This window comes from Callorhinus ursinus, unplaced genomic scaffold, assembly GCF_003265705.2.
Source record: "Callorhinus ursinus isolate GAN/ISIS: 27379988/994484 unplaced genomic scaffold, GSC_fseal_2.0 scaffold1, whole genome shotgun sequence".
Lineage (NCBI taxonomy): Eukaryota > Metazoa > Chordata > Mammalia > Carnivora > Otariidae > Callorhinus > Callorhinus ursinus.
The window spans coordinates 119,172,661-119,185,612 of NW_027397063.1; the positions used below are offsets into that span (position 1 = coordinate 119,172,661).

General features: G+C 36.2%; 1 protein-coding gene across 4 annotated transcripts in view; it reads right to left on the reverse strand.

The window, feature by feature from the left end:
• The window catches only part of DNAJC13 (DnaJ heat shock protein family (Hsp40) member C13), a 123,074-nt gene that overhangs the window by 85,666 nt on the left and 24,456 nt on the right, over positions 1–12,952 (reverse strand). For all 4 annotated transcript variants that reach the window (XM_073899927.1, XM_073899943.1, XM_025882202.2 and 1 more), the window contains exons 3-5: positions 2,798–2,873; positions 1,852–2,001; positions 1,400–1,441 (exon numbers count right to left, since the gene is read on the reverse strand). In XM_073899927.1, the coding sequence (XP_073756028.1) occupies positions 1,400–1,441; positions 1,852–2,001; positions 2,798–2,873 (268 nt within the window). The remainder of the gene's footprint in view (positions 1–1,399; positions 1,442–1,851; positions 2,002–2,797; positions 2,874–12,952) is intronic.

Sequence of the window (12,952 nt, forward strand, 5' to 3'; positions counted from 1 at the left end):
CTGCAGGATAGTCTCTATTCCCCCAGCTGATAATCAACTGTCATAATGAGATGTGCTGACAGAAACACATCATTATCCCTCAGGATTGTAGAAGCCAAAAGAGAGAGGCTTCGAGATCTGATTTAGAGTACATCTAGGGACAACTGAAGACCTGAGGGTCAAATTCAATTTATGCAAGAGTATTCACCAGCAGAGCATTTGGGGGAGGAAGAGGTGCCATTTATTCCTGATTAAAACTAGATAGACTGACTTTCAGGCAATCTTTTAGAGACACTGTTTCCACCTCAGTTTTGAAAAGTATTAAGTGCCTGAAGTTAACTGATATAAAGGGAAGCTCATAAACAAAATCTAAAAGTATTGTTTTTGGAAGCAGTTGTTTTCCAAACAGATGAGGAATACAGAAAACTCAACTGCTAACATAAAGTAATTAAAATAAGCATACCAAATTACAATTTATAGAAATATGACTGTGGCTCATGAGGAACAAGAAACAAGCAGCTTGCCAACTGCCATTAATCTATTTTAAACGGCTCCTGAGCAGCCATTCAGTTGCTTGACCTGAGATCTGTGAGGTTTCTGGGATGCTAAAACTAGCAGAACATCCATAGAAAGGATGCGGGCTTAAAAAAACAGAGAAATGATGCTGCCAGCTTCTCAGAATTCAGTTCTTGCCTTTTACCAGAAGCCAGAGTTCTGAAGAGTGCTACCAGTTTAGGCATTATTCTGCTCCTGTCCCTGTTATAAAAGCAATACCTTCTCATGGAAAGAAATGTGGTATTTCAAGGGAGTGAAAAAAGCATAAACTCCCATCTCCCCTCGTCAGAAGTCTCTGATTTAGTTTAAATGCTATTGTAACATGACTAGAGAACGCCTGAGAAAGTTATGAAGATTCTAATAAGCACCCGTGACTTCCCCAAAGCTGCCAGTGCACCATGCAAAGCCTTATTAGCAGCCAGATCCAGTGCAAGAAAATACAAGACAGTTTTGATATACCCCAAACTTCTTAAAACCTTAATACTTCTGAAATAGGAAAATCCTACAACAAACAACTAGTGCATGTTCCAACAGGTATTACCCACAGTGTGATGCTTACTGTTGCTGTTTAGAATACTGAATAACGAGCACCTGAATGGTTATAGCATCAGTTTTAATGTTCCATAGCTCTGCCTGAAAACTTTTACTCCAACCATCAACATTAACAGTCATAAATCTAATTCCTCATGTTGGAGTTTGCTATTAAACTACATTCATCTCTCACACAGTGCCAGAAAACCTTAAATGATAATTCCTTTTTTCCCTTTAGCTTTGCCACAAAAAAACAACACAGATCACAGAATGATTTCTATAATAATGGGCAACATTAGAATAAAAACAGGTATTAATAAGGTCAAATACTTGCCCTTCCTGTGATTTTTCCTTCTGAGAAATCAGTTCTAAATCTCTGAAAGAGAAAACAATCACAGTTTATGACAACAGACTGGTAAGGAAGACTCACAGTTCAGTCCTTTCTATCCAAAACATGTAAAATCTCAACTTGATAACCTTGATATTAAATATTACTGATGTTATAGTTTAAGATTGTTCAATAAAAATGTGGAACTTCACTGAAAAACAAGATAGATTAAACATACAACTGCTCTGCTCTGTATATGCGCTTAAAAAGTCTAAACACTATTAAACAGATTTTTCAGTTAGAGAAAGTGAAAGTTTCACAGAATCAAGTTAACAGTCAGTAAGAAAAAATAAGCAGTGTGGGGAAAAAAGCGCAGAACATTAACATCTGTACTTTAACTGTTTCATTTAAAAAAAAAGAAAGAAAAATTTAGCTTATTAACATGGAACTGTTCTTACCAATGCTTCTGTAAGCAGTTCTGTTCTGTGCTCTGTAGAAAATTTTAAAGTTTCTGACTTTTTCCCACTGCCTTTACGAAATGTGAGGTTGAATTCTGTTCCTTGTCCTTTTCCAACGGGACTGATGCTGCAAATGTCTCCATAAGGCCACTAACAAAAAGAAAAATTCTTCCAACTGATGCTGTATTAAATACTATTTTTACTACTTTAATTTCACAATCATGGATTAAATGAGAAAAATCTTACAAAATAATACAGAGGCCTAGAAGATGTTATATCTTATAGTAATTCTGTAACAAATTCTTTTAAAGGTTTTCAGTTATCAGAGACAACAATAAAAACCCCACCTGTATTCCAACTTTAACGATTAATGACATTAATCCAAAGCAATTAAAATACATAAAAGTGAAAAGAAGTGAGGAATAAAATTTTATGATTACCTACAGATCTGTTAAAACAGACAAAAAGGAATCTGTAAAACATGCCTAATTTAGAATTAAAAATAAGCAAGAAAATATTTAATTTTGTTTACTTATCCATATTCAAGTTGGTTTTGCCTTTATAAACAGTAATCCTACTTCTATGACAAGGATTTTTCCAAACACTGCACTGTGACTTATGTATGCCTTTATTGCAGTTCCTATGGTCTTTAAAATTATAAAGAATTAATGCACCAATTTACATAAAAGAGATGGCTACAATCAAAAGCAACATATCAAAAAGTTATTATACTTAGAGCCTAGAAAAAAACATTTGTCACCACCCTCTTTTATTTACTTATTTTTGGTGCTCGGCATGAAGTATTCTATAGGCGTATCAATTTCTTTCAAAGTTGACTTTTCTACCTAAAATACTGATTTCAGGCCAAGGAAATCACGGGTCATTACCTGGCTTTTAAAATTCAAATGGAGTTCAAAAAATGCCTAACAGCTTCTAACATGATTACCTGATTTGTTACTTCTAAGGTATTGGGATTATATGTAGTAATCGCATGGGTTCCAACTGAAAAGACACGCTTATACCTACAAAGAAAGACAAGTACTTAAATTTAGTCTTAAATAAAAGAAACATTTTATAATATATGATATTAACACAAAAGGAATATTTCAATAGAAATGTATCAGTTGATTAATGCTAACTAAATATAGTTTAGTTTTATATTCTAAAGTGTTATTAAAACCTACCCACCACCACTCACTTTACTGTGAACTAGTGATCCTTAAGTAGAGAAGTAGGACCTATGCAAGCTTGAGTTGTTAGTATACATGAAGTTAAAATATTGTCTGAGGATGCCAAGATTCTAAATGCGAGCATTTTATTAAAACAACACCACTACACACTAATTCTTTAAAAATATGCTTTCAACAAAACCATGATGCAAAGAAAGGAAAAGCTATGGCCTGCAACTGGTCAGTCACAGCAATATTCTGGAATCTTAATAATTTCTACTTAAGTAAGTACCTATGACATTTAAGTGTTGCAATTTTATAGAAGCAGGAAGCCTACAACACAACAGGCAAGTTTTACTTCTCACTTCACTTCATATCTAAGGAGAAAAATCACCTGGATATCAATAATCCTTTAGGAGAGGAATTCATAATGATAAAAATAGAAACTGAACAAGAAAAACTTAAAAATAAAGAATTAATTCTTTAAAAATAAAATACATAAAACATCAGCTAGTCTAAGAAAACACAAAAACAAAATTAAGGATATATAAGAATTTATAATCATAGATACAGAAGAAATAATGATGTAACTCTACACAAATAAATTTGAAGTTACAAATAAATCAATCCCTATATAGAAGAATTTAAGAAAGCTGCAAAGAATTACAACCTACAGAAACACCATGGCTCAAACAAGAAGATGAACCTTAAAGGAACAGGTAAGTCCCAAGCTTCTTAAGTTGTTCCAAGAAACAGACTAAGGACAGTTTATCAATTCTTTTAGTGATAAGCAAAATCTGGTAAGACAACACAAAAAGAAAAAAAGATACACAATCTATTTTTTTTTAAATAAATATTAGCAATAAGAATCAAGTAGCTCGGGGCGCCTGGGTGGCTCAGTCGGTTAAGCTCTGTCTTCAGTTCAGGTCATGATCCCAGGGTTCTGGAATCAAGCCCCCCATCAGGTTCCTTACTCTGCGGGGAGTCTGCTTCTCCCTCTCACTGCCACTCCCCTTGACTGTACTCTCTCTACTAAATAAAATCTTAAAAAAAAAAAAAAGTAGCTTATGAAAATAGTAGTGCACCATGACCAAAGAAGGTTCATTTTAGGAAAACAGAGTTCAATATTAGAAAAATCTATTAATATAAATGGTCATATTTAATGAAGTATCTATTTGTATTTTAGTTAAGAGATTTTTAAATTACCAAAACTGAATGTTAAATACAATCAAATGCCTTTTTGATATCTACGGAAATCATGTTTTTCTTTTTTTTTTATTTTTTTATTGTTATGTTAATCACCATATATTACATAATTTGTTTTGGTGTACTGTTCCATGATTCATTGTTTGTTCATAACACCCAGTGCTCCATGCAGAATGTGCCCTCCTCAATACCCATCACCAGGCTAACCCATCCCCCCACCCTCCTCCCCTCCAGAAACCTCAGTTTGTTTTTCAGAGTCCATCATCTCTCCTGGTTCGTCTCCCCCTCTGACTTACTCCCCTTCATTCTTCCTCTCCTGCTATCTTCTTCTTTTTCTTTTTTCTTAAAATATGTTGCGTTATTTGTTTCAGAAGTACAGATCTGTGATTCAACAGTCTTACACAATTCACAGCGCTCACCGTAGCACATACCCTCCCCAATGTCTATCACCCAGCCACCCCATCCCTCCCACGCCCCACCACTCCAGCAACCCTCAGTTTGTTCCTGAGATTAAGAATTCCTCCTATCAGTGAGGTCATATGATACATGTCTTTCTCTGATTGACTTATTTCACTCAGCATAACACCCTCCAGTTCCATCCACGTCATTGCAAATGGCAAGATCTCATTCCTTTTGATGGCTGCATAATATTCCATTGTGTATATATACCACATCTTCTTTATCCATTCATCTGTCGATGGACATCTGGGCTCTTTCCACAGTTTGGCGATTGTGGACATTGCTGCTATAAACATTGGGGTGCATGTACCCCTTCGGGTCCCTACATTTGTATCTTTGGGGTAAATACCCAGTAGTGCAATTGCTGGATTGAATGGTAGCTCTAATTTCAACTGTTTGAGGAACCTCCATACTATTTCCCAGAGGGGTTGCACCAGCTTGCATTCCCACCAACAGTGTAGGAGGGTTCCCCTTTCTCCACATCCCCCCAACATCTGTCGTTCCCTGACTTGTTAATTTTAGCCATTCTGACAGGTGTGAGGTGGTATCTCATTGAGGTTTTGATGTGGATTTCCCTGATGCCGAGCGATGTGGAGCACTTTTTCATGTGCCTGTTGGCCATTTGGATGTCTTCTTTGGAAAAATGTCTGTTCATGTCTTCTGCCCATTTCTTGATTGGATTATTTGTTCTTTGGGTGTTGAGTTTGTTAAGTTCTTTATAGATTTTGGATACTAGCCCTTTATCTGATATGTCATTTGCAAATATCTTCTCCCATTCTGTCGGTTGTCTTTTGGTTTTGTGGACTGTTTCTTTTGCTGTGCAAAAGCTTTTTATCTTGATGAAATCCCAATAGTTCATTTTTGCCCTGGCTTCCTGTGCCTTTGGTGATGTTTCTAGGAAGAAGTTGCTGCGGCTGAGGTCGAAGAGGTTGCTGCCTGTGTTCTCCTTTAGGATTTGGATGGACTCCTGTCTCACGTTTAGGTCTTTCAACCATTTGGAGTCTATTTTTGTGTGTGGTGTAAGGAAATGGTCCAGTTTCATTCTTCTGCATGTGGCTGCCCAATTTTCCCAACACCATTTGTTGAAGAGACTGTCTTTTTTCCATTGGACATTCTTTCCTGCTTTGTCAAAGATAAGTTGACCATAGAGTTGAGGGTCCATTTCTGGGCTCTCGATTCTGTTCCATTGATCTATGTGTCTGTTTTTGTGCCAGTACCATACTGTCTTGATGATGACAGCTTTGTAATAGAGCTGGAAGTCCGGAATTGGGATGCCGCCAGCTTTGCTTTTCTTTTTCAATATTCCTCTGGCTATTCGGGGTCTCTTCTGGTTCCATACAAATTTTAGGATTATTTGTTCCATTTCTTTGAAAAAAGTGGATGGTATTTTGATGGGGACTGCATTGAATGTGTAGATTGCTCTAGGTAGCATTGACATCTTCACAATGTTGGTTCTTCCAATCCATGAGCATGGAACGTTTTTCCATTTCTTTGTGTCTTCTTCAATTTCTTTCCTGAGTATTTTATAGTTTTCTGAGTACAGATCCTTTGCCTCTTTGGTTAAATTTATTCCTAGGTATCTAATGGTTTTGGGTGCAATTGTGAATGGGATCGACTCCTTGATTTGTCTCTCTTCTGTCTTGTTGTTGGTGTATAGGAATGCCACTGATTTCTGTGCATTGATTTTATAGCCTGCTACTTTACTGAATTCCTGTATGAGTTCTAGCAGTTTTCGGGTGGAGTCTTTTGGGTTTTCCACATATAGTATCATATCATCTGCAAAGAGTGAGAGTTTGACTTCCTCTTTGCCAATTTGGATGCCTTTGATTTCTTTTTGTTGTCTGATTGCTGTGGCTAGGACTTCTAATACTATGTTGAATAGCAGTGGTGAGAGTGGACATCCCTGCCGCGTTCCTGACCTTAGGGGAAAAGCTCTCAGCTTTTCCCCATTGAGAATGATATTCGCTGTAGGTTTTTCGTAGATGGCTTTTATGATATTGAGGTATGTACCCTCTATCCCTATACTCTGAAGAGTTTTGATCAAGAAAGGATGCTGTACTTTGTCAAATGCTTTTTCTGCATCTATTGAGAGGATCATATGATTCTTGTTCTTTCTTTTGTTAATGTATTGTATCACGTTGATTGATTTACGGATGTTGAACCAGCCTTGCAGCCGGGGGATAAATCCCACTTGGTCGTGGTGAATAATCCTTTTAATGTACTGTTGGATCCTATTGGCTAGTATTTTGGTGAGAAGGAAATCATGTTTTTCTGCTTTATACTACTAATACTAGGGTGGGGGGATGGGTTAGCCTGGTCATGGGTATTAAAGAGGGCACGTTCTGCGTGGAGCACTGGGTGTTATGCACAAACAATGAATCATGGAACACTACATCCAAAACTAATGATGTAATCTATGGTGATTAACAATAAAAAAATTAAAAAAAAACCAAACTACTAATACTAAAAAGACATACATGCCTTAAACAAATAGTCATTATCAGACTTGAAGGTAACATACTAGAAGGATTTCCATGAGATCAAGAGAGATCTTTCACAATTTAATTTTTCTATTTCCATTTTTTTCTAATTAGTATATTACATAATAAAAATGATGAAGTTATCTCCACTTGGGAAAAAAGAAAATGACATTTTATTAATCTTTACCATGTAGTCATTAAAAAAGTACTGCCATATTACAAATATTCTTTTCACATGTCTAAAATGGAGTTGGAAATGATCAAAAGAATGAAACTACCTCTTCTAACATAAAAACATTCATTTGCTGCTTTCTAAAGCCAGGTGAGGGTTGAGAGATTGGTGAAGTACATGAGGATTAACCTAAACAGCTAAAAAGTCTCAGAACTTCAGAGGCTTTATCAATTAACAGGGACAAATAAGATCTTGTTGAAGACTGCACAATGAAATCAAAAGTCACAAATTCTAACTTTCAGAATCATCTGGAAAGTCAAACATGCCAATTTTTATAATCCTGAAACGAAACTACAGAATTTGTTTATTTTACTTTGGGAGCAAAAGTAGAAGAATTAAATGCCTGAAATGTTTCCAATGTCAACTAATGTCACATTCAAAGTCTTAAAGGATCTCAGCTAAGAAGATCTTCTTTTCAATTCTAAACCAATTTCCTCCACACAACTAAAGCCCTTCTAACATCTTATGTAACTTTGTTGTCTAGATCAGTGCTGTGCAAAAGAACTTTCCAAAAAGATGAAAACGTTCTATATCTGCACTGTCTAATGAGGTAGCCATGAGCCACATGTAGCTACTGAGCACTTGAAATGTGGCTGATGCAAGTGAATTTTAAATTTTATTTATATTTAATTACTTTAAATTTAAAGTCACAGCTGGTTAGTGACTACCATAACTGGAGAGAGTACATTCTAGATCCTTCAGCAAAAGGATCCTGGAGTTAAGTGCCCATTAGGCCCAAAATACTGTCATCAAGACTAGTAAACTCAGACCTATCTCTCAGACAAAATACTGGGCTCTACAGCCTCCCTAAGAAAAAAAGCTATAAGGAAATTCTTAAGAGAATTCTCTTCTGTTCTCCTCTCTCCCCCTTCCATGAGAGCTCCCCTTACCTCTGTTCTCTAGAATGGCCGCTGCACTTTCTTTAAGTATAGAACAAATACTTCTAGGTCATTAAAAATGTACACCTTTACAAGCAGCCCTAAACCTTCAAAGATTACCTGTAAAGCCGCCTTAGATATCAGATTTAGAGATTAGAATCTAAATGATCCCACGTGTATGGTATGTTAGTCACAACACTTGCAAACTTAAGATTTTTTTTGTATCTAAGTCACTGGTGTCCTAAGTCATAAAGAACAAAGATTCCCTAAGTTCAAGGGGGGTACATGTCTTATCTTGAAATTCTAACTCCTCACACAGGACCCTGCACTGCATACAGCACATGCTCAGTGTTTGTCAAATAGCTAAATAGGCCAATCTATCCAATCAAAGAGCGACATGCATTCAAATCTATGATCTGCTCATTTACTCCTGTTTTTAAAACAGAATATATGTCAGATAGCAACTAATTTCACACTAGTTTTTTACTCTTAACCAGTATAACATCAGGAAATGACTAAGGTCTTATTTTTATGAAGTATTCCCATTTTATTTGCTATCTGCAAAGAGAAAATGCCATTTATAAATTATAATTTGCTGTTCTTATGGGTTTGAGATGAATTTGCTGGCTAATTCCTTAAAATTATCACACTAAAAGTTCTTATAAAATATAGCTATATTAAAACCAAGTAACAAAAGGAACAAAGACTAAAGTAAACAAAACGTATGAGAAACTTACAACAGATGATGCCATCTATATAATATGAAGAAATGTAAAGGCAAACCCCTTTTCCCCCAACTGAGAAATTAATAATCATTACTGACTTTATTTATTGCACTTGTTTCCATTTTACTCAGAAACTAAAGTCACACAAATCATTAAATGCCTATAGGGAATAAAGGATTTTCTTCCCTCAAGTTTTCATAACTCACAGATTTATTCTAATATGACAACTTAATAAATAATATAATTTACATTACCATTAACTCTAATGTTATTTAGAATCAGGAAACTAAAGCTGTTTAAATAAAAAAACGTATTTGGGGCATCTTTTCTAATGGCCTTTTGCTCCCATAACAATTGGTAAAGATAAGGACAAGTAAAAAGGTGCTAATGATATTGCTGACAGAGATAAGAAAGATCATCTGAAACAAAAGCTGGGGATGTAATCTTGTTCTGAATATGACGGGTGATGTTCAGATTTTTTAACAGACTAAACTTACATTAACTTACATTAAAATGAACACTCCGGTATTATTCTAATTCCTGCAGATAAAAATGTTATGCCCTACTTTTTTTTTTTTTTAAAGTAGTCTCCACACCCAGCATGGAACCAATGCAGGGCTTGAAAAGAAAGTAATGTTGAATGTTCTCTATTTTGAGAGTTAAATGGTAATGAAATTTTATGCAGAAGAATATTGTGATGGTGGTATTTTTGGAGCATCTATTGACACTATTGTACATGTCTAATTAATACATGCTAGTTAAAGAGTACTCAAGTCTGGAATTAACTTTCAAACGATGACTGACAAGTATCATAACTCTAAACTACTCTGAAGTTCATTTCAGATGTCTGAATTAGTTAACTTAATAATAAATCAAATGTTGGGAGGGGCGCTTGGGTGGCCAGACTCTTGATATCAGCTCAGGTCATGATGTCAGGGTTGTGAAATCTAGCCCAAATCAGACTCCACAACTGGGTGTTGAGTCTGCTTAAGAAAGATTCTCTTGCTCCCTCTCCCCCCACCTCCCTCTCTCGCAACTCTCTCAAAACAGAGAAAATTCAACATTACCTTCTTTTTGTAAAGTACAGAAAAAGCTTATGTTTACTATAAAATAATGGTTCTAAAATTTCTTGAGGTCATAAAACCTTTGTGTATTACTTTTAAAGTTAAGAACCTCCCATCCAAGTACTAACCAGGCCCGACCCTGCTTAGCTTCCGAGATCAGAGGAGATCACAGGCACATTTAGGGTGGCATGGCTGTAGACTTAAAGTTAAGAACCTCAATCCTTTCAGTAGATAGTCTCTGCAGTGGGCCTCAAATAAGCCAAACAGATCTCATCAGAGTTGGAAGACAAGCTTTTATGTTACCTAGCCTAGTCCCCATAACATATAGCTTGAACCTACAGCACTACAGGGTACTATAGTACCCTATAGTACACTAGCAAAGGTGGCTAGTTTTAATTGTTCATTACTGGTGCAAGGGAACTAACTTTCCTTAAGAGTAATTCTATTTTTTTTCCCCAGTACTGCAGATACTAACCATTGTTCCTTAGAATTATATTCTTACCCACAAATTTCACCTGCTGGTTCAAATTCTGTCTTTGAGCTTCTCATAGGATATAATTTTTGTGCCAACCAGACTTTGACTTTGAATCCTCTTTCCTAAGCTGAACACCCTAGTTCCTTCGATTATTTAAAATAAGTTTTGGCTACCAATTTCTAAGAAGCTGTTTGGATTCTCACAGAACCTAGGGTTTTTCTGTTTACTATTAAAAGCTTCACAATCCAGTTACCTGAATTAGAATTTTAGTCCATCAAATAATGAAACTAAGGATGACTGCAGTACAAGATTTCTCAAAGAGTTAGGAGATCAATGGTAAGCAATGCTGAAGGAGGCACTACAGCTTACTAGTTTAGCCCACCAGCTTTGGAGTCACTGCCTGGGTTTGAATATTGTCTAAGACTATTCACCTTCTATGTATCCTCTGATAATTTGCTTAACCTCTCTAAGCTCCAGTTTCTCCAACTTAAAGATGTGGATAGTATATATATCTATTTCATAATGTGAGGATTAAAAGAAATAATCCATGTAAAGTGTCACTTGCTATTTATAATCAATAAATGTTAGCTATTCTTATTGCTATTATTCTGCTGAGTAACGAGGGGGAGGGGTTCAAAACTCCAGTAGAGTAATTGAATTAATTATAATTAGTACCATTATGCTTCCAGTAACCATAACTGCTAAATCCATACCTAACACATAGAACACAGTAACAGGCAAAGTGATCATTCCTATTCCTATAATACCAGGATACTCTTGATTCTGGTCAAACTCCACTTGAAAGATGAGTTTCACCTGAGATGACTCACTCACATCAGAAGTTGTACTCATCAGAAAAGAGGAAGAAGGAATGTATAGCACATACTCTCTCTGCAATTATCTATCCCAATAACTCAGTAAGAAAATGTCCCATTTCTTTCAGGGGAAATAAAGCACATCCCATGAAATGTAAGGGCTTAAATTTCATGATGCAGGGTCCATATTTTTTCCAGCTCAGATACAGCTGTTTTTAAAAATATTTTTAATTTTTAGAGCAGTTTTAGGTTCACAGCAAGATTAAGCCAAAGGCACAGAGATTTCCCAAATACTCCCTGTCCCCACCCATGCACAGCCTCCCTCATTATCAAATACTCCACCCACCACAGTGGTACATACATTTGTTTAATTGCTGAACCTATACTGACACATCATTTTCAACCCAAGTCCAGTTTACATTAGGGTTCACCTCTGGTGTTGTACATTCTATGGGTCTGGACAAACGTATAAAGGCATGTATCCACCATTACAGTATCATACAAAGTTTCACTGCCCTAAAAATCCTTTGTGCTCCACCTTTTATTCCTCCCTCCTCCTTCAACTTTGGCAGCCACTCATCTTTTTACTGTCTCCAAAGTTCTGCCTATTCTGCAATGTCATATAGTTGGAATTATACAATATGCAACCTTTTCAGACTGGCTTCTGTCACTCAGTAATATGCATTTAAGTTTCTTTCATGTCTTTCCTAGCTTGATGGTTGATTTCATTTTAGCACTGAATAATACTCATCAACTGCATGTACTACAGTTTATCCGTCCATTCACTTACTGACGGACACCCTGGTTGTTTCCAAGTTTTGGTGATTATAAATAAAGGTGCTATAAACATCTGTGTGCAGGTTTTTGTGTGGATGTAATTTTCAACTCTTTTGGGTAAATACTATGGAGTGTGATTGCTGGGTCATATGGTAAGAAGACGTTGAGTTTTGTAAGAAACCACCAAACGGTCTTCCAAAGTGGCTATACCATTTTGCATTCCCACCAGCAACAGATAAGAGTTCCCTTTGCTCCACATCCTTACCAGCATTTGGCACTATCAGTGTTCTGGATTTTGGCCAATCCAATAAATGTGAGGAGTCTCTCTACATTTGCATTTCCCTGATGACTGATGATGTGAAGTATCTTTTCATGTTTGTCATCTGTATTTCTACTTTGGTGAGATCTCTGTTAAAGTCTTTGGCTCATTTTTTAATTGGGTTGTTGGTTTTCTTATTGTTGAGTTTTAAGGGTTCTTTGTATACTTCATCCAATGTCTTTTACAAATATTTTCTCCCAGCTTGTTTTTACAGTCTCTTGACAGTGTCTTTTGCAGAGAAATTTTTAATTTTAATGAAGTCCAGCCGATCAATTCATTTTTTCATGGGTCACATCTTTGGTGTTGTATATAAAAAGTCATCACCAAACCCAAGAGTCATCTAGGTTTTCTCCCATGTTATCTTTTTCCTTTTTTTAAAATTTTATTTATTTATTTGAGAGAGAGAGAATGAGAGACAGCACAAGAGGGAGGAGGGTCAGAGGGAGCAGACTCCCTCCTAAGTGGGGAGCCCGATGTGGGACTCGATCCTGGGACTCCAGGA